The 24,404-nt window shown below is 43.4% G+C and overlaps 1 protein-coding gene across 1 annotated transcript in view; it reads left to right on the forward strand.

Annotated features, from left to right (window-relative positions):
• Window positions 1-9,451, forward strand: part of LOC132829899 (hepatocyte growth factor activator-like) — a 94,595-nt gene extending 85,144 nt beyond the window's left edge. Inside the window, exons 13-16 of the mRNA XM_060847310.1 lie at window positions 20-159; window positions 1,291-1,431; window positions 5,381-5,529; window positions 9,269-9,451. Coding sequence (XP_060703293.1) covers window positions 20-159; window positions 1,291-1,431; window positions 5,381-5,529; window positions 9,269-9,451 — 613 coding nt within the window. The remainder of the gene's footprint in view (window positions 1-19; window positions 160-1,290; window positions 1,432-5,380; window positions 5,530-9,268) is intronic.
• Window positions 9,452-24,404: the final 14,953 nt, after the last annotated feature.

A 24,404-nucleotide genomic window follows, 5' to 3' on the forward strand; every position in this document is an offset into this window, starting at 1 on the left:
CATCCTCTCTCTTTTTAAGTCCCCTTACATCATCAATCCGAGTTGTGTTGGGACAGCATCATTTTAATAAAACGAGCAAAAACACTCAAGTATTCGAAATTGAGAAATACATTCTACACAGCAAATACAATGTGTTTGATGAAACCATACATGACATAGGTAAAACCACAAATATCTTTTCGTTTATCTCTGGGAAATTGTGAAGTTTTGCTTGAAATTGTACTTGTCTGCCTGTGTATATCTATGTGCATGTACGTGTTTGTATGTGTGTGTATATGTGTGTGTGTGTGTGTGTGTGTATGTGTGTTACGAAGTCAAAAGCATATATGGTCACTTTAAGATGGAAAGTGCTTTTCTGAATTTAAAGTACAGTCACAGCTGCCAGCTAAAGGTTTGGATGTTCCAAATTTAATATTTGGCTGTGAAATCGATACCTGAGTTTTGGTTGCTGTTTTGACAGTAATTCGAATTTTACCAATCAGTTAAATTATGCCCAGGATATGAAAATCCAATTGAGTTTGAATTTATTGTTTTGAAACCTGGAAACCAATCAAATCATAAAAATTAAGTGTGTCATGGAGGTTACATAAATCAGGTATTTTGAAAATTAGAGAGAGAGAGAGAAAATGCTGTAAAGAGAGAAACTGCCATAGAGAGAGAAACTGCTGGAAAGCTAACTGCCAATGTAACACACTGCTTTCAAAAAAAATTAGAAAACACTCTATCAAAGGTACCTTTTCATGAGAAACATACTCGCAGTAAAATGAAAGAAGACGACCCAGGGAGATCAGTAGCAGGAAGAGTGAAGACAGCAGAGAAGACTGGGAATATGTGGTTTTGAGATTAAGTTAATGTAATTTTCATAAGTTATTGGAACAGCATATTGTTATCGAGTTGGAGTCAGATCGTAAGCAATTAAGAGGAAGGGGGGCTTGGAGTTCTCTGACACTCACATTTTAACAGATTAAGAGGTGAGGCAAGCTTTTCTTGGTGTTTAATTAACAGAATGGTTCAACCTTCTACGTCATGATATGTATGTGTGTGTTTATGTATATGTATGTGTGTATAGTTGTGTGTATATGTGTGTGTGCGCTTCTGGATGTAAGTGTGTATACATATACATGTGTGTGTGTCTGTCTTTCTGTGTGTGACTATGTGTGTGAGTGTGTGTGTCTGTGTGTCTATGTGTATGAGTGTGTGTGTCTATGTGTGTGAGTGTGTGTGTCTGTGTGCGTGAGTGTATATGTATTTGTTTAAATGCCATAAACTGGATTTCATTTTAACTCCTAGCCCTTCTAAAGATGAAGAAGAAAAATAAGCGCTGTGCGACCAAGACCAGATTTGTTCAAACACTCTGTCTACCGTCTGTGACTGATTCCTTCCCAGATTGTACAGAGTGCCAAATCGCTGGATGGGGACACACTCATGAAAGTAAGGAGCTTAGTTATTCTAATATCCATATTCCTTACCAACTCAGAAGATGTGCACAGGGCTGTGAAATTTGCTGTAAAAAGGGCCATGATGTCAAAGCTTTTAATTTTGCACTCATCAGGACAGGGAAAGAAGGATATCATCTTCCTTTGAAATTTGGCATTCTTGCAATTCTGTCCAGATCAATTCCAGATGAAAAGTATGTCTTTTTTTTTCAGCGGTGCTCACTATGTATTACCAAGCAACTAATTAAGTAATTTATGATGGTAGTGTATTGCAGGTCTTTCAGGGAGTCTGAGTGGCCGAGGATACATGTATTTTAAACCTGCATGGTATAACTATGATGGAACTGTGATGGGATAGTGATGGTTGAGTCTCTGATGTTCTGTCACATGGTTGAACAGAAATCTCTCCTGCTTTTACAGCCTGCCGTTGGCGTGCGTTGGAAGGATTTTCAGCTTGGTACTCTTCCTGTTTGGTTGTGTAATGACCACCCCTTCCTATGGGATGTTGAATAATAGCTATCAAAGATTGCACAGCTGGAATCCCTCACTGCGATATGCATATGCCTCATTGCTTCTTGCCCATTTCTGACCCCCTCTGTACAACAACTAACGTCTGTATCTTCAGCAGCCTGGCCCTGACTGTGGAATTGCCTCCCTAAACCTCTCCATCTTCCTACCCTGTCCTTCAAACCTACCACTGTGACCAACCTTCCCCATTGTGGCTCAGTGTCAAGCTTTGTCAGGGAACAGCCTTGTAAAGCACCTTAAGGTATTTTGCAAAAGGAGCGTATGAAATAGGAGAAGCAGTTGGCATACCGAACCAGCTCTGTCAATTATTAAGATCATGACTGACCTGATTGTGGCCTTAACTTGGCCTTGTTCAAGTGCAATACTGAACGGGTGAGAAATACTGGCCAAACCAGTGATACCCAGGGGTTCCAAAAGTCATTCAAAGACAAAAAATATTTGGAAATGAACGTATAGGTCGTACTGCTCCTCCACAGAGATCTCAGTGGTTAGCACTGCTGCCTCACACACTAGGGACTCAGGTTTGATTCCAGCCTTAGGTGACTGTCTGTGTGGAGTTTGCACATTCTCCCTGTGTCTGTGTGGGTTTCCTCCGGGTGCTCCGGTTTCCTCTCCGTCTAAAAATGTGCGGTTAGGTGGATTGGCTAGATTGGATTGCCCGTAATTTCCAGAGATGTGTAGGCTAAGTGGATTAGCCATGAGAAATGCAGGGTTACAAGCATAGGGTAGGGCGAGGGGAGGGGGGGTGGGGGTGGTTCTGGGTGAGATGGTCTTCAGAAGGCCAGTGTGGATTCAATGGGCCAAATGGCCTGCTTCCACACTGTATGGATTATTTGATACTACTGAACAGAAAAGGCCCTTTGGCCCATTGAATCTGTGCCAGTCAAAGAGACCACCTAACTATTCTAATCCCATTTTCCAACATTTGGCCCTTGGCCAAGTACTTCTTAAATGTTAATCTAAATGCTACTTAAGTATTACAATGGTTTCTGCCTCAATCGCCTCTTTGGGTGAAAAACTTTCTCCTCACATCCTCTCTGAACCTCCTCCCTCGAACTCTAAATCCATGTCCCCCCCATTGGTTATTAATCCGTCCACCTGCAGGTAATGTTTCTTCCTGTCTACCTGCCTGTGCCCTCATTATTTCATACATCTCAATCGTGTCCCCCCCTCAGTCACCTCTGCTCTAAATCTGTCCAATCCCTCTTCATAATTGAAACTCTCCAGGCCAGGCAACATCTTTATAAAATTTCTTCGCACCCTGCCTGGTGCAATCACATCCCTCCGAGAATGCAGAACTCACCCAGAAGTGCATACAATACTCCCGCTGTGGCCTAACCAACATTTTACACAGCTCTAGCATTAGCTCCCTGCTCTCAAACTCTACCCCTCGGCTAATAAAGGCTTAGATACCGTATATCCTCTTAACTACTTTATCCACCTGCCTAGTTAACTAAAGGAACCAGTGTACATGCACATCAAGGTCCCTCTGATTGTTGTTGCTTCCCCAGTCCCAGCATTCATCACGTATTCCCTTGCCTTGGTTGACCTTTCCAAGTACATCACCTCACACTTATCCAGATTGAATTCTATTTGCTGCTTATCAGCCTATCTGACCAGCCTATCCATATCCTCCTCTATTCTAAGGCTGTCCTCCTCATTAAATATCACCTCACCAATTTTTGTTTCATCTGCAATCGTACTGATCGACCCTCACAGTCTACTGTGCTTCAAAAAGCTTGCCTCTCATTTTTCTCAATCACAGACGGCATGGTCCCAACCTGCTCAGCCTTTCCTCATAAGATGAACTTCTTCAGATCAGGAATGTTTGCTTACCATTTGTTGGTGGGCTCAGAGAGTCTGGGGAGCTATGAACAGTGTGTAGAAAGAACAGTTGATGTGGTTTCGGATGCTGAACCATTTCTCATGGTAAAGGTCATACGGCAGGTTTACTGTGATGATTCCAAGATTTCAGTCTTAGAGAGAGGTTGAAATAGATAGGACTCTACAGAATGGAGGTTTGTAGTGGTGTTCATAGATTAGTCGGAAGAAAACAAACACAAGGTTTATAAGCATAGAGTCATAAAGTTGTACAGCACAGAAACAGAACCTTTGCTCCAACTTGTCCATGTCAACCAGATATTTTAAATATTCTAATTGTATCAGCCTCCACCATCTCCTCTGGTGTGAAAAAATTAGGTCACGTTTATATCTTTTGCCCTCACCTTAAACCTATGCCCTCTAGTTTTGGACTCCTCTACCCTGGAGAAATGACCGTAACTGTTTACGCTATCCATGACCCTCATGATTTTATAAACCTTTTAATAATGTCACCCCTTAGCCTCCAATACTCCAGGAAAATAGCCCCATTCATGGAGTCATATAACACGGAAACAGACCCTTCAGTACAACCAGTCCATGCCAAACATAATCCCAAACTAAACTGCTCTTAGCCCATATCCCTCCAAGCTTTCCTATCCCTGTATTTATCCAAAGAAACATTGTAATTGTACCTACATCTACCACTTCCTTCATTCCCCATGCGAACCCACCTCTGTGGAAAACATTTGCCCCTCATGTCTTTTTAAAATCCCTCTGTCCTCTCACCTGAAAAATGTGCCCCTTAGTCTTGAAATCCCCCTTCTTAGGGAAAATAGCAGGGAGACTAGAACTGAACACAACACTTCAACATTGACAAATTTAAATATAAATATAGATTTACAAGATCATAAGATGGAGGAACAGCAGTTGGCCATTCAGCCCATCAAGTCTGTTCCACCATTCAATGAGATCATGGCTGATCCTGATAATCCTCAACTTCACTATCCTCAGAGAAGAAATTCCTCCTCATCTCTGTCTTAAACGTACCACCTCCTGTTCTGAGATTATGTGCCCTGGTCCTAGACTCTCCCACAACCTCCCTTATCAAATTCCCTCAGAACCTTGTATGTTTCAATAAAATTGCGTCTCTTACTTCCATGTTCCAGTGAATACAGATTCAATCTACTCAACGTCTCCTCATAAGATAGTCCCTCCATCCCTGGTGTCAGTCTAATGAACCATTGTTGGACTGCTTTCAACGCCACTGTGTCTTTTCCCAGACCAAAGCTGGTCCAATACTCCACTCATTGGTAAAAGACCGAGTGGGGGAATATGGGCAACGAGAAAGGTTTTCTCACGGAGGGAGGTGTTAGGAATCTGGAAAGCTGCACCTGAAAGTGTTGTTGGGAGCTTGATTCATAAATCATTTTGAAAAGGTTATTGAAATGGTAACTGAGTTTTGGACAAAACAGAAGGTCATGGGACTGTTCGCAGCTGCAATCAAAAGGGCTAGCACAGGCACAAATGGCCTCCATTAGAGGTGTGGTGTCCATTATTCTGTAATTCTACTTTCTTGTGCGCCCTTTCTTTTCCAGATGCAACAACATATCCTTGCACTTTGCAGGAAGCCACAGTCCGCCTCATTCCCCAAGGATTGTGCAGCAGCAATTTTCTCTACGGCACTGAAGTGACACCAAATATGATCTGTGCAGGAGAAATGATGAAATCTGTCGATGCCTGCCAGGTACCTGCTCTGCCTTATCTCCAAGATATTGTGCAGGGCACTAAAATCCTAGTTGGATTTCAACCGTTACCACAGCAACCACAATTCCAAAAATCACTTCATTGACAGCAGCACTGCTCAACACAAATGTTCATTAGGAAAGGCAGACAGAGTCATGGAGACATAGAGTCATACAGTCAGAGTCATAGAGTCATAGAGACATAGAGTCAAAGAGACATGGAAACACGGAGTCATAGAGCCATAGGGACATAGAATCATACAGTCGCTGTATCATAGAGTCAGAGTCACAGAGCCATAGAATCATAGAGATATAGAGACAAGAGACACAGAAAAATAGAGAAATTGAGTCATAGAGTCAAAGAGACATAGAGACAGAGACCTAGAGACATAGAGTCATAGATTCATGGAGACATGGAGTCATAGAGTCAAAAAGACATAGAAACAAAGACCTAGAGACATAGAGTCATAGAGGCATGGAGTCATAGAGACAGGGAGTCATAGAGTCATAGAGACAGAGATGTAGAGACATAGAGACATAGTGATTGAGTCATAGATTCACAAAGTCATAGAGTCACAGAGACATAGAGTCATAGAGACATTGTGTCATAGAGTCACAGAGTCACAGTGACATAGAGTCATAGAGACAGTGTGTTATAGAGTCATAGAGTCACAGAGACATAGCATCACAGAGTCACAGAGCCATAGTGATAAATGGAGTCATAGAGACATAGAGTCATAGAGTCATACAGACGTAGAGCATAGATTTGTACAGCATGGAAAGAGACCCTCGGTCCAACTCGTCCATGCCGACAAGATATCCTACATTAATCTAGTCCTATTTGACAGCATTTGGCCCATATCCGTCTAAACCTTTCCTATTGATATACCTATCCAGGTGCCTTTTAAATGTTGTAATTATACCAGCCTCCATCATTTCCTCTGGCAGCTCATTCCATACCCGCACCACTTTCTGCATGAAAAAGTTGCCCCTTAGGTCCATTTAAATCTTTCTCCTCTCACCTTAAACCTAGACCCTTTAGTTTTGGACTCCTCTACCCTGGGGGAAAAAGACCTTATCTATTCACCCCATCCATGCTCTTTATGATTTTATAAGATTGTTAAAAAGTAGATCATGGGTTAAGCATGAAGACAGTAACGTAGTGATAATCTCATTGGAAAAGACCAGACTAATGGTCTGGAGCGATTGATTCGAATACCACCATGGCAGTCGATGGGATTAAATTCAATGAATAAATCTGGAATTTGTATAAAGACGTGTCTCAGTAGTGGCAACCATGAAACTATTGTTGTAACATCCCAACTAGTTCACTAGCGTCCTTTGGGAATGGAAATCTACTATCTTTTGTCCCGGTCTGACCTACATGTGAATTCAGAACCACAGCAACATGGTTGTTTTTCGTAACTGCTATCTGAAATGGCAGAGCAAGCCACAGGATTCAAGGGCACTTAGGGATGGGCAAGAAATATTGGCCTGGTCAGAAGTTCCTGCATCTCAGAAAAGAATTTAAAAAGAAACAGGACATCAACTGTGAGAAACAAAGCTCACAATACAATAAATTTCAGTCCGAGTAAAATTCTGAAGCAGCGAATTTTATTGAAATGTTCTTGCAAGATGGGTGTTTACCAAGTAGGCACACCGATCCAAAACTACTCCACAATTTATACAGTTTAATTTGAGTCTCTCTCAGTACTTCCCCGTTTACCTCATTGGCCTAGCATATTATGTGTCAAACCTATCACTATTCCTTATTGTGTTCTGCACCTGCCTAGCTGCACTCCGTCCTTGTTTACTTCCCCTACTACTCTAAGCCGGGCGACCCTTACTCTTATTACCTTGTCCTTTATTTGCAGCTAACATGGCTCTTTCTGGTGCCTACAGAGGGGCAATATGCTGGGTGGCATAACTTAATGTTCTCTTCCCTACTTATCTATTTGTCTGTAATATATTCCATTGTTTACAGGCACCTTCTAGCTAACTCAGCTCTTGGCTGAAACAATTATACAATTGTGTAGGTTAGTTCATCACCTTACATAAGCAATTATAGTTGCAGAAGTAACACTGCTTTACCTATCTCCCACATCAACCTTAGCTCATGGCTATCACTCTCATCTCTAAGTCAGCACCTAATGACGTCAGGCCCCACTGTGGAGATTTGAATTGACACTTAATGCAGCATTGAGGGAGGACTGCATTGTCATAGAGTGATATCACTTAGGGGAATGAGTGTCATAGGGGCACCATGTGACTGGCAGCCAGTTAGTGCAGCCGTAATTGGGATGAGGGTGTCTCTAACTGGGCCAACAATTATAGAGTCGGGCAGCATGGAAACAGACCCTTCGGTCTAACCAGTCCATGCCGACCAGATATCCCAAACTAAACTAGTCCCTCCTGTCTGCTCTTGGCCCATATCCCTCCTACATTTCTTATTCATGTACTTATCTAAATATCTTTTAAACATTGTAACTGTACCTGCATCCACCACCTCCTCTAGAAATTTATTTCACACACAAACCACTCTGTAAAATAATTGCCCCCATGTCTTATTTAAATCTTTCTCCTCTCACCTTAATTACATGCCCTCAGTCTTGAAATCCCCCACCCTAGGGAAAGGTCATCTGCCATTCACCTTATCTGTACCCCTTATAATCCAACCTCTCCATATAACTCAAACTCTCTTCCAGCAACACCCTGGGAGATGTCTTTTGAATCATCTCCATTTATTACCCATCCCTCAGGGTTTTGGAGAAGGTAGTGGTGAGCTCCCTTCTTGAACTGCTGCAGTTAGATCAGACCCCAGAGTAGATTTCTCTGTTGAACTATTTTGGATTGTGTATAAGTAATAGTTAAAATCTTCAAATAAGTCAAACCTGCATGTGTTTTAGCAATCCTGTGTGTGTGTGTATGTGTGAGACTGGGGAGTGTGTGAAAAGAAACTAGCAACACTGCAAGAGGCACCACCATTAATATAGGAAACAAGGTTATTATCCCATCGAATTATTATGGCAGAGAAGGTGACCACTTCTGTCTGCACCCATAGCTTTAATCAACTGTTCAGGAAAGAGCAGGTGGCACTTCAACCCAGACTTTCTGATCCTAGAGGTAAGGACGCTAACCATTGTGTCACTAAAAGCAGAAAGATCAAAGATAGTTCAAAGACGAGTAAGAGAAACTAAACAGCAAGAAAGATGTTTGACCCAGTGAATAGTTCAGGTGCAGAATGCACTGTGGAAATGTGGTGGACACAAGTTGAACTATGGTTGGAATAAACTGGTTGGATTGAAGAATCTGTTTCAGTGCTGTATGACTCTATGAAGCATTCCAAAGGAGCATTGGATGGTTATTTGAACAGAAATGGTGGACAGGGATACAGGGAAAAGGCAGGAGACTGGCAGGTGGAGATAGAACTTGTGGGCATGATGAACCAAATGGCCTCCATTTACAAGGTAAAGATGCTGTGATTCTGAGTAGGCAGGCTCTGCCAAGAGGCCATTGATCCTTTTGTTTGTGCGAGCTTGCTGTGCACAAATTGGTTGTAAGTAAGTTTTTTGTTGATACCTGCAAAAGATGGCAAAAAGTTCAAATGCTTCCGATAGAAATGTTAGTAGGCCATTCTGCCCATCCGGTGTGCTCTGGCATTGAATCAGACCATCATTGTTACATACTCTTAAGCCTTTACAAATGTCTGCTAATCCTTTGTCTGTTGCATTGTCTACACAGGGAGATTCCGGAGGCCCACTAGTTTGCAACAAAGGGAACACAGCATATCTGTACGGGATCGTCAGCTGGGGGGAAGGCTGCGCTAAGATGAACAAGCCGGGAGTCTACACAAGGGTTACCAAGTACATCAATTGGATTTACAGGAAGATCAAACATAGACCAAAATACAACCAGAAAGGCTAAGCTTGCCGGCAGGGGCAGTTCTTACTTCACCAGAATGATGACTTCAACCACCTCCTCCCTTCCTGCGCATGTGGCAGTTGTAACTCTGGGAAAAACAGTCTCACATTTTGGGTTAATTACTTCAACCAGAAAAAAAAATCCAGTGGAACAGTTGTCAACAGATTCCTGACTCAGTGGTAGGTTGCCAAGCCTCTAAGTTTCAGGAATTTAAAACAGTTCCAGTGCCATTAAAAAATAAATTGTATCTTGTTTTATCCTTTTCTCCCATTTTCTTTGGTGGCATTGATGGGACGGCACATTTAACACATAAACTAGGGCACAGCTATCTGGACTACACCACCTCCCACTCTGACTCCTGTAAAAACGCTATCCCTTATTCCCAATTCCTCCGCCTCCGTCGCATCTGCTCCCAGGAGAACCAATTCCACCACAGAACACACCAAATGGCCTCCTTCTTCAAAGACCACAATTTCTCTTCCCATATGGTCGATGATGCCCCCATCTCATCCACTTCCTGCACCTCGAACCAAACCCCTCTAACCGCAACAAGGCCAGAACCCCCCTAGTCCTCACCTTCCAGCCCACCAACATCCATATACATCTTATCATCCTCCACCATTTCCACCACCTACAAACAGATGCCACCAACAAAGATATATTTCCCTCCCTGCCCCATCGGCATTACGTAAAGACCATTCCCTCAGTGACTTCCTTGATGGATCTATGCTGCTCCCCACCAGCCCAGCCCCCACCCCAGCTCCTTCTCCTGCCACCGCAAGTAGTGCAAAACCTGTGCCAACACACCCCCGTTACTTCCGTCCAAGGCTCCAAAGGAGCCTTTCACATCTGTCAGTGATTTACCTGTATTTCCACAAATGTCACATTTGTTGTTCCTGATTGGTCTCCTACAGGATGCCTACTTGCGGAAGGCTTCAGAGAATATCTCTGGGACATACACATGAAACAACCCCATCACCTCATGACTGAACACTTTAACTCCCCTTCCCTCTCTGTCAAGGACATGCAGGAACTGGGCCTCCTCCACCGCCAAACCCATACCACCTGACACCTGGAGGAAGAAAGCCCCATCTTCCTTCTTGGAACCCTCCAACCACACAGGATCAATGTTGATTTTATCAGTTTCCTCATCACCCCTCCCCCCTCCTTATCCTAGGTCCAACCTTCCAACTCAGCACCGCCCTCTTGACCTGTCCTATCTGCCCATCTTCCTTCCCACCTATCAACTCCACCCTCCTCTCTGACCTATCACATCCCACAACTTAATCCACCTTTTGCATTCCCAGATCCCTTCCCCCCCATCCCCTAAGCCCCAACCCTTCTCCTATTTATCTCTCTGCCCCCTGAGGGCAACCCCTCATTCCTGATGAAGAGCTCAAAACGTCGATTCTCCTGCTCCTCGGGTGCTGTTTGACCTGCTGTGCTTTTCCAGCACCACCCTCTTTGACTCTGATCTCCAGCATCTGCCGTCCTCACTTTCTCCCTGGAAATTACATCTGTTAAAGCATCATGAATGTAAGGGATTTACTATTCCAGTTGATGCTGGGACATTTATTAAATTTAAGGAGAAGGAAGGCATGAATTTTATTCTGGAATGGGTTGAAGGGTCATGGGGAGCAGACAGGAGTGTGGAATTGAGGCCGAGCTGAGATCAGCCATGATCGTATTAAATAGTGGAGCAGGCTCAAGGGGCCGAATGGCCTCCTCCTGCTTCTTTACTCTTTATAAAAATGTCATGGTGTTGGTGAGATGCTGGACTGAGCTGTGATTGTCTGAAATGGGAAGGTCATGTGATTGGACAATATCTGACTAGCAAACCTGTGACAGAGGAGCTTTGGAGGGTGGTAGGCAGAGGGGTGCATAGGCGTCAGTTTGATGAACAGACCTACAAATGGTCCTTTTAGGAATCCTGAGTGGTTCCAGGTGGATACAAGTCTCTTGTCAATGCAGGTTGACAAGCGCATTAAAGAGTCATAGATTAGAACATCCTCCTGACAGGCATCTTCATTCTGAATCGTGAGGAGCAAACTATTGATTCCACTCTCTGCAGTTCCCTTGTCTCCCTAGGTATACTGAGTAGGACCAAGATGAGGAGAAATTCCTTCACCCAGATAGTGCCGAACCTGTAGAATTCTTTGCCACAGAAAGGCAGTTGAGGCCAAAACATTGAATGATTCCAAGAAGGAGACAGATATTGTTCTTAGGGCTGAAGAGATCAAACAGTTTGGGGAGAAAGTGGGAACAGGGGACTGAGTTGGATAATCAACTGTGAATGATTGTGTAGACTCAAAGGGCTGAATGGCCTACATCTGCTCGTCTTTTCTATGTCTCTATGTCCCAGCAAATTTACTTCCAGATATTGATTCGATTCCTTTCCCAGAGTCTGCTTCCCAGATCCTAAACACTTGTTGCCCCTTGAGCTGTTCAGGGAGAGGTGGGCGCCGCACGGAGTGGAGTGTATTATTTTCCCCATCCAATTCTATTTTGATTTAATCCTTGCCCTCCACTGTTTGATCATGCAGCATTGCCCTTTGTTGTGAAATATGCTGCTTGTCACTGGCCACTTGGGTGTTTCCTTTCCTCCTGGTGATGGAAATTGAATAAAGATTCATACATCTTCTGTCTTTCACTAAAAAAAATCAACAGAAGTGACAGAGGTTCAGTTCACTCTGAGAGAAGAAAAAACACGTTGCACAGAGAGGTTTGCCCTTGTATTGTCACTGGTTCTTTCTCTTGTCACTTGAATATTTAAACACCACCCCCCCCCCCAATCCTCAGCTTATCCACCATAGGAAACAGTCTCTGTCTACATCCTTTCCTATTTTGAACATCTCTGTCAAATCTCACCTTTGTCTTCAAGTAAAAGCAAAATGCCGCAGATGCGGGAGATCTGAAATAAAAACAGAGAGTGCAGGAGAAATTCCGCAGGTCTGTCAACATCTGTGGGAAAACAATCAGAGTTAGTGTTTTGAGTTCAGTAGAGACTTCTTCAGGTTCTGCAGTGTTCTCTGTTTTGATTCTGATCTTAGCTTTCTTTGTTCTAACAGGATAACCCTGGATTCTCCAGTCTTTGGATTCAATTGTAATTACAGTCATTGACTCATAGAGATGTATAGCATTGAAATGGACCCTATGGTCCAACTCTTCCATGCCAACCAGATATCCTAATCTAATCTAGTCCAGCACTTAGCCCATATCCCTCTAAACCATTCCTATTCATGTACCCATCCAGATGCCTTTTGAATGTTGTAATTGTTCAGACAGCAGTATAGGTTTCTTTTTCTGACCATGTAGTCACAGCCTTTGTCTGTGATCCTCCATTTTAAAGTGCCGTTATTTTGATTTTTTTGTCCCCCCAAAGTTCCAAAACAATGCAACGGTGGCACAGTGGTTAGCACTGCTGCCTCACAGCGCCAGAGACCCAGGTTCAATTCCCGACTCAGGCGACTACATTGTGTGGAGTTTGCACATTCTCCCCGTGTCTGCGTGGGTTTCCTCCGGGTGCTCCAGTTTCCTCCCACAGTCCAAAGATGTGTGGGTCAGGTGGATTGGCCATGCTAAATTGCCCGTAGTGTTAGGTAAAGGGGTAAATGTAGGGGTATGGATGGGTTGCGCTTCGGCGGGTCGATGTGGACTTGTTGGGCCGAATGGCCTGTTTCCACACTGTAAGTAATCTAATCTAATCATATAAAACAATAATTGCTGCTCCTGGAATTTGAGGAAATCACCTCTAACATCTAAAATACTTCAATAAAAGGAGCAGCTATCACAGCCACAATTGTATTCCAACTTGGATTTTATAAACCTCTATGAGGAGACCCCTCAGCCTCCGATGCTCCAGGGAAAACAGCCCCAGCCTATTCAGTCTCTCCCTACAGCTCAACTCTTCCAACCCTAGCAACATCCTTGTAAATCTTTTCTGAACCCTTCCAAGTTTTACAACAGCCTTCCGATAGGAAGAAGACCAGTTCTTTTTCTATGCCCCCATTCTTGCAAATGAGAATGTGGTGCTGGAAAAACACAGAGGTGAGGCAGAAGAGTAAGAGAATCAATGTTTCGGGCAAAAGCCCTTCCTGATAAAGGGCTTATGCTCAAAACGTCGACTCTCCTGCTCCTCGGATGCTGCCCGACCTGCTGTGCTTTTCCAACACCACACTCTCGACTCTGATCTCCAGCATCAGAAGTCCTCACTTTCGCCATTCTTGGAAATGACCCACCCTCACATGGCCTACTTAACAACTCCTCCTCATTCCATCCATTCACCCTCTTCCCCCACCCCCCCTGCCCCCAACACACCTTCCAAAAATGTGGTGGGCAGAATTGGACAATGTATCATATGTGGGTTCACATTTATCATTCATCTTTGGCCTACCGTATGCAAACAGTGTAATGTAAACCTCTGTTAATGCCACCCAGTTAATGTTCTGGATGTGTTTATTAAAAGGGTGGGTGAACATTCCCCAGATTTCTCCTGTTTCTTTACGTTTAAATGGTTGGGAGTAGAGGCTTGGGACATGTGAGGCAGGGGGAGGAAGTCTGGGCTGGGATGTCAGATTGTCCGAGAGCCTTGGACCCAAGGCTTTTGGATGTGCTTTTCAATGGAGGTGGAAAACCACTGGACAGTATTCAGAAAGATCACACAAACAAATATGTCAGCTTTTTCATGTGAATTGTGTATTACTGCTGTTATGGACTAGGTCAGACCCTCAATACATTCTTAAGCAGGCAGCCCAGGCCATAACTTTGCAATTTGTTCATTAAGTGTACAGTGAGAATTACCCAGAGTAACTTAGCCAGGTTGACTACCAGGTTTTAAAACAAACAAAAATTATTCACAAAATTACACAATGAAACAGAAAGGGCAGAATAAAGTACCCATACAGAACTCAGTCTATCCAAACTAGACTTAATTATGCTGTTCCAAATATATACAACAGTCCCAATAAACAAATCCCCTAAAACACAGTAAAAATGAAGCAAAGGTTTACAGGTTGAGGTTAGAAGAGCAGAAGGAGAGAGAGTCTAGCAGCTTGTTTCCACACGGCCCATAGCTGAGCTCCCTAACTAGTTCTGGACTGAACTGCACAGCCCGAGAGCTGGCCACGCCCCCTTGACTTATATAGGTCACTTCTAAAAAGATAAAAGCTTTGACCTAAAGACTCATCTGTTTACGCATAAACAAAAAGGCCTTTCATCTCTGTACCAAACCCAGCCGTTCCGGAGCCTGGAGTGTTTTATGACCCCCCCCCTCACCGAGAAAAACCAAGGACACAGTCTCCTTGAAAAAAGGGACAGCTTTTAGAAAAACCGGACCAGCTTTGTGACACCTGACCCCCTTAAAAAAAAGAACCATCAATATCAAAAGATGGCTTCATTTTTAAAACCCTTCAAAACGAAGTGCTTACTAGTCTAAACGCAGACATATACTTTACTGACTATACACATGCAAACATGCACAACCACATGTGAATTCAAGCCGTGGTACACCCGTCACCGAACGCCTCCGTATCTCATTCGAGTCTCACTAACACATTGGCAATCACCTTTCTGCGACCTGCCACATGCACAATTGTCAAACTGAGTGGCTGCAGCAACAAGCTCCATCTAAACAGTCTGGCATTTTTGTCCTTAATTTTTTTCACAAATGTCAGTGTATACGATTGCCTCAGATGCATTGCTGGTAATATTGTCATGCGAGCACCAAGCTCCAAGTCTCTTTCACAACCATTGAATATTTCTGTTGATGAATGTTCAACTTCCTGGAAAAATACCCAATGGGTCTGTCTATTCCCTCATCATCCTCCTGCAGGAGCACCGCATCGAGCCCCCCCCATCCCTGGCATCGATAGCCACCTTGAAAGGCTTCGTGTAAACCTGGTGTGGCTAATACTGGGGCAGTGGTCAGCACAATTTTTTAAGGCTGTCAGATGCCTTTTGACAGTCCGTTGTCCACTGAAAGTTCTTGCCCTTCTTTAACAATTTGGTGAGTGGAGCAGCCACACTGCTAAAGTTCAGCACAAACTTCCGGTAAATTCCGTTCAATCACAGGAACCATAGTACTGTTCTTTTTGTCGATGGTGTGCGAAATTCCCCAATTAATTTTGTTTTAGCATCCCGTGGGGCTATTTGTCTGTGTCCAGTAACAAGGCCCGGGAAGGTGGCTTAGCCTTTGGCAAATCCACTTTTAGCCAGGTTTACCACCAAGCCTGTCTTCCGAAGTCGATCGAACAAGTCCGATAAATGCTGTAAATGTTCCTTCCATAGAGTCATAGTCATAGGCACAGAAACAGACCCTTCGGTCCAACTCGTCCATGCCGATCAGATATCCTAAACTAATCTAGTCCCATTTGCCAGCATTTGGCCCACATTCCTCTAATTCTTTCCTATTCATATACTCATCCAGATGCCTTTGAAATGTTGTCATTGTACTAGCCTGCACTACTTCCTCTGGCAGCTCATTCCATACACGCACCATCCTCTGCATAAAAAAGTTGCCCATTAGGTCCTTTTTGAATCTTTCCCATTTCACATTAAACCTATGCCCTTTAGTTTTGGACTCCCTTACCCTGAGGACAAGACCTTGGCTATTCACCTAACCCAAGCCCTTCATGATTCTATAAATCTCTGAGTGACTAAAAATCACCAGGTCATCAATATACATCACACAGTTGGGTAATCCAGCAATGACCTTATTAGTCAGTCAATGAAATGTGGCTGGAGTGCTTTTAATACCAAATGGCATGACTTTGAACTGATGTAATCCATTTGGTGTTTTGAAAGCCGAAATTGCCTGTGATCTCTCTGACAAATGTACTTGCCAATAACCTCTGAGCATGTCCAACTTAGAATGTAAGTTGCTTATCCCACCTTTTTGATACTGTCCTCCAGCTGTGGAAGTGGATATGCATCAGTCATTGCAACGGCATTAACTTTGCGATAGTCCAACACATAACCATTGGGTATCATCTGACTTTGGCACCATGACTCTGGGTGAGCTCCAGTTACAGTAACTCACTTTGATTATGCCATCTTGGAGCATGTGTTCTATCTCCTTCTGAACATGTGCCAACTTTAGAAAGTTATGCCGATGAGGATGTTGCTTAATCGGAACAGCATCTCCTATCTCTACATAATGCACAACTAGGTGCATACATCCCAGTTTATTTTTGCATATCTCCCCATGTGATAGTAATAACTCTTTCAGGTCATTTCCATTTTCTTGTGGAAGGTAACTCAATTATTTATTCCAATTTTTGACAACTTCCTCATGTTCAATTTGATTTGAAGAATATCCAATTCAGGATCCTCTGAACTTGGTTCTTCCTCCTGTGCTGTAATCATTAACACCTTCTCCTTTTGCTTTTCTTCCCGATCAAAATACCTTTTGAGCATATTCACATAGAGTCATAGAGACGTACAGCATGGAAACAGACCCTTCGGTCCAACCCGTCCATGCCGACCAGCTATCCCAACCCAATCTAGTCCCACCTGCCAGCACCCGGCCCATATCCCTCCAAACCCTTCCTATTCATATACCCATCCAGATGCCTTTTAAATGTTGCAATTGTATCAGCCTCCACCACTTCCTCTGGCAGCTCATTCCATACACGTACCACCCTCTGAGTGAAAAAGTTGCCCCTTAGGTCTCTTTTATATCTTTCCCCTCTCACCCAAAACCTATACCCTCTAGTTCTGGACTCCCCCAACCCAGGAAAAAAACCTTGTCTATTTATCCTATCCATGCCCTTCATAATTTTGTAAACCTCTATAAGGTCACCCCTCAGTCTCCAATGCTCCAGGGAAAACAGCCCCAGCCTGTTCAGCCTCTCCCTATAGCTCACATCCTCCAATCCTGGCAACATCCTTGTAAATCTTTTCTGAACCCTTTCAAATTTCACATCTTTCCAATAGGAAGGAGACCAGACTTGCATGCAATATTCCAACAATGGCCTAACCAATGTCCTGTAGAGCTGCAACATGACTTCCCAACTCATGTAAACAATACTCTGACCAATAAAGAAAAGCATACCAAATGCCTTCTTCATTATTCTACCTACCTGTGACTCCACCTTCAAGGAGCTATGAACCTGCACTCCGAGGTCTCTTTGTTCAGCAACACTTTCTAGGATCTTACCATTAAGCGTATAAGTCCTGCTAAGATTTGCTTGCCAAAAATGTAGCACCTCGCATTTATCTGAATAAAACTCCATCTGCCACCTTTTGGCCCATTGGTCCATTTGATCAAGATCCTGTTGTAATCTGAGGTAACCTTCTTCACTGTCCACTACACTTCCAATTTTGGTGTCATCTGCAAACTTATTAACTATACCTCTTATGCTCGCATCCAAATCATTGATATAAATGACAGAAAGTAGAGGACCCAGCACTGATCATTATGGCATTCCACTGGTCACAGGCCTCCAGTCTGAAAAACAACCCTCCACTGCCACCCTCTGTCTTCTACCTTTGAGCCAGTTCTGTATCCAAATGGTTCTCCTTACATTCCATGAGATCTAACCTTGCTAACCAGTCTCCCATGGGGAACCTTGTCGAACGCCTTACTGAAGTCCATATAGATCAGATCCACCGCTCTGCACATGACACACTTTGTGAGATTTCTTCCTGTCTGGAGTCCTTATCAAGTAGCTCACCTCACTCAATTTCCTCTTGATTTGCTAAGGTCCACTGAACCTTCCTTTTAAAGGCTCACCCGTTATTGGACATAACACCAATACCTTATCACCAGTTACAAAATTGCAGAGTTGTGATTTCTTATCCACCTCTTGTTTTAGTGTGTACTGTGATATGTTTAAATTCTGTCTGGCCAACTCCCCAGCTCTATTTAATCATTCTCTAAAATTTGACACATAGTCCAAATCAGTGGTCTCTGAATTCGGACTTATTAATTTCTCCTTAATCAAGTTTAACAGTTCTCTTACTTCATGCCCAAAATTTAATTCAAATAGACTGAATTTGGTCGATTCATTTGGTGCATCTCTGATCACAAAAAGTACAAACAGAACTCCCTTATCCCAATCACCTGGATAATCCTGACCATAAGCCCTCAACATGGTCTCTAATGTTTGATGCCACCTTTCTAGCGCTCCTTGTGATTCTGGGAGGTACGCAGTAGATTTGCACTACCTTATTCCTGAGTTATCCACAACCTCCTTGAATAGTTTGGATGTGAAGTTTGATCCTTGATCTGACTGGATCTCTATTGGTAGTCCATATCTAGTAAAAGATTTGAATAATTCTTCTACAACCCTTTTTGCTGTGATATTGCCTAATGGGATTGCCTCTGGAAATCTAATCAACACATCTATTGTTATTAATAAATACTTATTCCCACTTTTTGTTTGAGGTAGAGGACCAATGCAATCAATCAAGACTCTTGTGAAAAGTTCCTCAAAAGCTGGAATAGGTGTTAAAAGTGCAGGTTTTATTATTGCCTGTGGGTTTCCGATTAGCTAAATGTATGACACGTCTGGCAAAATTCAACTACATCCTTGTGTATCTTAGCCTGTGTTTTCCTCACTCCTAAATGACTTTCAAGTGGTAACTCATCCGCCACTCACAGCACCTCCTTTCTATACCCTACTGGCAAAACAATTTGATGAATCTCTGCCCATTTCTCATCTGCTTGGATATGTGATGATTTCCATTTCCTCATTAAGACATCATTTGTTAAGTAATAACACACAGGGATGCATTCACTCTCCTCTGTATATGCCTTTTGATAAAACTGTTTTAAGTTCTCATCTTTCTGCTCTAACTCAATAAGCTTAACAGAGCTAAAGATGCTTACATGTTTACCTAATTGCTCCTGCTCTGTCTCACTTATCTGATCAAAAAATCCCCTGATGAAGCTATGTGAGCTTCCTTAACTGTGCCTTTTGATCTTTCCTGCTTCAGCTTGTGCCTCCATGATCTTGTGACCACATAATCGGGGAAAATTCCTAGATAAATATTCTTCATGTCTGCAGTTGCCTGCATCTCCACTGGCTTTTCAACTAGAGTAGGCAGCAGGCCAACCGATATCATTTGCAAGGACAAATTGTATTCCTGGAGCTGAGAGTTTGTCCAGTATTCCTACCACAAATTCTCCACACGTCTGTGGACTCTCTAGCGTCACTTCACATAATTGAGCACTTTTTGTGTCACCATGAATTCCTGTCACCAGTACCTTTTCTGGCAGTAGTCCCTCAGGAGCACATATCTCATCATCCTTCAGCACTACAGACTGAGAGGATCCTGTGTCCCTTAATATTGTAACCTCTTTACCTGCTACTCCTGGCCTATGTGAATAACCTTTACCTTTGCATGTATGTTCTTTTAAGCAGATCTGGCACTTCCTCTTTAACCAACTTCTGTTCATCTTGTACACTCTGAGACAGTTGTCTAACTTCCCTTGTGCTTTTTGTTGCTAGTCCAACAAAACTCCCAAACTTGCCCAGTTCTCCTACATCTGGCTTTCTCCTAGCCCACCAACACCGTGATTTTGTGTGGTCCACTTTATTACAATGAAAACACTGGAGCTTTTTAACTTCTTTGTCCCTCTCAAGAGTTTCTTTTTTACCCCGTGGTAAGTTCTCCTTATGATCTTCACTGAGATATACCTTTCCCTTTCCACGTGAGGATTTCCCTTTGCTCCAATGTCTATCCCTCATGGACTGAAAGTGAATCTGGAAGCCAAACCGTGTTTTATGGACCAGCTCATCATCATCAGCCACTTCAGCTGCTAACCTTGCTGTTTTAACTCTCTATTCTTCCACATGAGTTCACCCTACTTTCTCCCTACACTTATCTTCAGCCTTTATCTCCAGCCTTTTAAGCTGACTTTCCTTTTTAAGTGTCATTTTCTGAAGTTCAAACTCTCTTTCTTTCTCTTCTGCTAAAACCCTTTGTTCTTTTTCCCTCTCTTCTGCTTTTAATCGTAACGCAAACTGTTTCATTTCTGCTGCCCTTTCCTTATCTCTTGCCTCTAACTCAAGCTGCTTCATTTGCAATTGAATTCTTGCCATCTCTACAGATTCTGAAGGTGTATCCAACAAGTTTAAATGCTGAGCTACTGCTGTAATTATCTCTCCTTTCCTCACAGAAGCAGGCAGCTCCAATCCCAGCTGGTCTGCTAATTCCTGAGGCTTGGTCTTATTCACCTTTTGCAAAACTTCCAAAGTCACCGCATCTACTTCCAGAAAACATTTGGCGATTAAAAAAGCCATTACTATCCCAAGCTTTATCTACCCAACCAAACCAGCACCAGAAATAAAGATACTAGCTCCTACCACTCACTGTTTAAAATCCCGGAGGAACCCCCAATCTGTTATGGACTAGGCCAGACCACTCAATACATTCTTAAGCAGGTAGCCCAGGCCATAACTTTACAATTTGTTTCATTAAGTGTATAGTGAGAATTACCCAGAGTAATTTAGCCAGGTTGACTACCAGGTTTGAAAACAAACAAAAATTATTCACAAAATTACAAAATGAAACACAAAGAGCAGAATAAAGAACCCCTACAGAACTCAGACTATCCAAACTAGACTTAATTATGCTGTTCCGAATATACACAACAGTCCCAATAAACAAACCCCCTTAAACACACTAAAAATGAAGCAAAGGTTTACAGGTTGAAGTTAGAAGAGCAGAAGGAGAGAGAGTCTAGCAGCCTGTTTCCACACAGCGCACAGCTGAGCTCCCTAACTAACTCTGGACTGAACTGCCTTTCATCCCTGTACCAAACTCAGCCGTTTCAGAGCCTGGAGTGTTTTATGATCCCTCTGATAAAAATCAAGGACACAGTCTCCTTGAGAAAAGGAACAGCTTTTAGAAAAACAGGACCAGCTTTGTGACACTGCCAATTCCAACATTAGTCCCTAATTGCCCTCAAACTGAATGGCTCTTTGGATCATTTCAAGGGGAACATATGAATTAGGGCCTGGAGCAGCCTGGACTTGGCCACTTGAGCCTGTGTAAGGGCTTTACTGTGCCTGAGCTCCTCTGTCAATCTGTGAAGATGGAAAGGAAGAATGTGCAGTGAAAAGGCATGAAAGGAATTGCTCGTTTGGAGAGCTGGTGTAGAGAGGATGGATTGTGGCTGATGATGAGCAATTAGATGATAAATATTGATAAACAATTATAGAGTCCTACAGTATGGAAACAGACCCTTTGAACTATGTTCTCAAACAAAACTAGTTTCACCTGCTTGTTCTTGGTCCATATCCTTCCAAACCTTTCCTATTCATGTACCTATCCAAATGACTGTTAAATATTGTAACTGTATCCACATCCAACTCTTCCTCCGGCAGTTCATCCCACACACGCAACATCTTCTGTGTAAAAACATTGCCCCTCGTGTTGTTATTAAATCTTTCTCCTCTCCCCTAGTTTTGAACTCTCTCAACCTCAGGAAAAGAGCCTTGCTAAATTCCCCTTATCTATGACCCCTATGAACCTCAATAAAATCACCCTTGTCCCCTCACGCTCCAGTGAAAAAAGTCCCAGCCTATCCAGCCCCTCCTTATAACTCAAATCCTCCAATCCCAGCAACATCCCGGGAAATCTTTTCTGAACTGTCTCCAGTTTAATAATAACCTTCTAAATGCAGGGCGACCACTGGGCCATTGAGCAAACACTTGGTTTGGCATTTAACAGCAACCTTCTGAGAGCTCTCCAGTTTGAAAACCAAAAACAAAAACACTCGCTGCCGGGAAAGCTCAGGAAGATTGGCAGCATCTGCACAGAGAATTCGGAGTTAATGTTTCGGGGTCCGGTGACCCTTCCTCAGAACAGGTCTCCAGTTTCTCTGGACGCAAGCGGGCCTAACCCCAGAGCAACAACAGAGGGTAATATCGCCAGCTTCACTCTCCATGGGCTTGGCAGCTTCGCCTTTCTGACCACAATGCAAAACAACACAAACATTAGGAGCAGGCCGTTTGGCCTCTCGAGATTGCTTTACTATCCAGTAGATCATGGCAATCAGTTGCAGGTAATTGGGGGTTGGTTTAGCTCAGTTGGTTGGACAGTTGGTTTGCAACATAGAGTGGTGTCAATAGTGTGAGTTCAACCCTTGCACTGGCTGAGGTTACCATGAAGGCTCCCCCTTCTCAATCTGACCCCTCCCCCCAAGGTTCAGCCACCACCACCAGTTGCGTGTGTCTCTACTATGGTTACCTCATTTCGACTCTACTGTTCATATTCCTCAACTCACTTTCAATCAGAATCCAAACTAACTGAGCCTTGACTCTATTTTATCACGCAGCTGCCACTGTTTCCTGTGGAGGAGAGCTCCACAGACTAACAACGTTCTGAGGGAGAAAAAAAATCTCCATTTAAAAGGGAGGCTGCTCACTGTTAGACCATCCTCCTGACTCTATTAGAGTCATAGAGTCCTACAGCATGGAGTCAAGCTCTTCAGCACAAACTGATGACCAAAATGTCAAATCCACACTAACCCCATTTCCCTGCACTTGGCCCATATCCTTCTAAACCTTTCCTATCCATGTGTTTGTCCAAATGCCTTTTAAATGTTGTTAATGTACCCACCTCAACAACTTCTGCTGGCAGCTCATTCCATATGCGTACCACCCTTTGGGTAAAACAGTTGCCCCTCAGATTCCCTTTTATTCTTCCTCTCTAACCTTAAACTGATGCCCTTTAGTCCTCAATTCCCCAACCCTGGGAAAAAAGACTGAGTGCATTCACATCTCCAAGCCTCTCATGATCTTATAGACTTTTATAAGGTCCCCCCTCAGTCTCCTGAGCTCTGATGAAAAAAATCCTAGCTTGTCCAAACGGGCCCTATAAGTCAGACCATTTGTTCTGCACTCTTTCCAGTTTAATAACATCCTTCCGATAACAAGGTGACCAAAACTGAACACATTACTCCAAGTGCGGCCTCACCAACGTCCTGTACAACTGCAACATAACTTCCCAAGTTCTCTACTCAATGCCCTCACTGATGAAGGCCAGTGTGCAAAAAGCCTTCTTCACTGCCCTGTTTACCTGTGAGTCCACTTTCAGAGAACCATGCACCTGAATTCCAAGGTCCCTCTGTTCCACTACAATCCTTAAGGCCCTACCATTCACCAGTTTCTCCGAAATGAGAAAATACTGTCTCAGGATCCACCCTGCCAATTCCTCTCAGGATCTCATTTTCTTTAATTCAATCAATTCTTGTTCTTCTAAATTCCAATGGCAGTAGAGCAGTGAAGATCCAATGGGGGGAGATGGCATTGTCGCTAGACTAGAAATCTGGAGACCCAGGTTAATGTTCTGGGGACATGGGCTTGAATTGCACCACAGCACATGGTGGAATTGTAGTCAGTAAAAATGTGGTATGAAAAGCTAGCCCAGGGACATCACGGCAGCTCATGGTTAGCACTGCTGCCTCACAGCACCAGGGACTCAGTTTGATTCCATCCTAGGACCACTGTCTGTGTTGAGTTTGTACATTCTCCCCATGTCTGCTTGGGTTTCCTCAGGGTGCTCAGAGTTTCTTCCACAGTCCAAAGATGTGCAGTTTAGGTGGATTGGCTATGGGAAATGCAAGGTTACAAGGATATGGTGGAGGAATGTGTCTGGGTGGGATGCTGTTCGAGGGTTGGTACGGACTTGATGGGCCAAATGGTCTCCTTCCACACTGCAGGGGTTCTATGATTGCAGTGCCATTTGTCCTAAACCTGCCTGGCTCACTTATGCCCATTCAGGAAGGAAGTTTATCATCCTTACCTGGTCTCGCCTACATGTGGTTCCAGACCCACAGCCCTCTGAAAGCCCCAAGAGCAGTTTAGTTCAAGGGACAATTCAGAATGGGCAGTAAATGCTCCCAGATCCCATGTATGAATGAAATAAAACTTGATTTATTTAGTGTCACTTGCATCTTATCACAAAAATATTGTGAAAGGTGTACCATGTTGCATCAGAGAGCAGC

This window comes from Hemiscyllium ocellatum, chromosome 2 (assembly GCF_020745735.1).
Source record: "Hemiscyllium ocellatum isolate sHemOce1 chromosome 2, sHemOce1.pat.X.cur, whole genome shotgun sequence".
NCBI classification, from domain to species: domain Eukaryota; kingdom Metazoa; phylum Chordata; class Chondrichthyes; order Orectolobiformes; family Hemiscylliidae; genus Hemiscyllium; species Hemiscyllium ocellatum.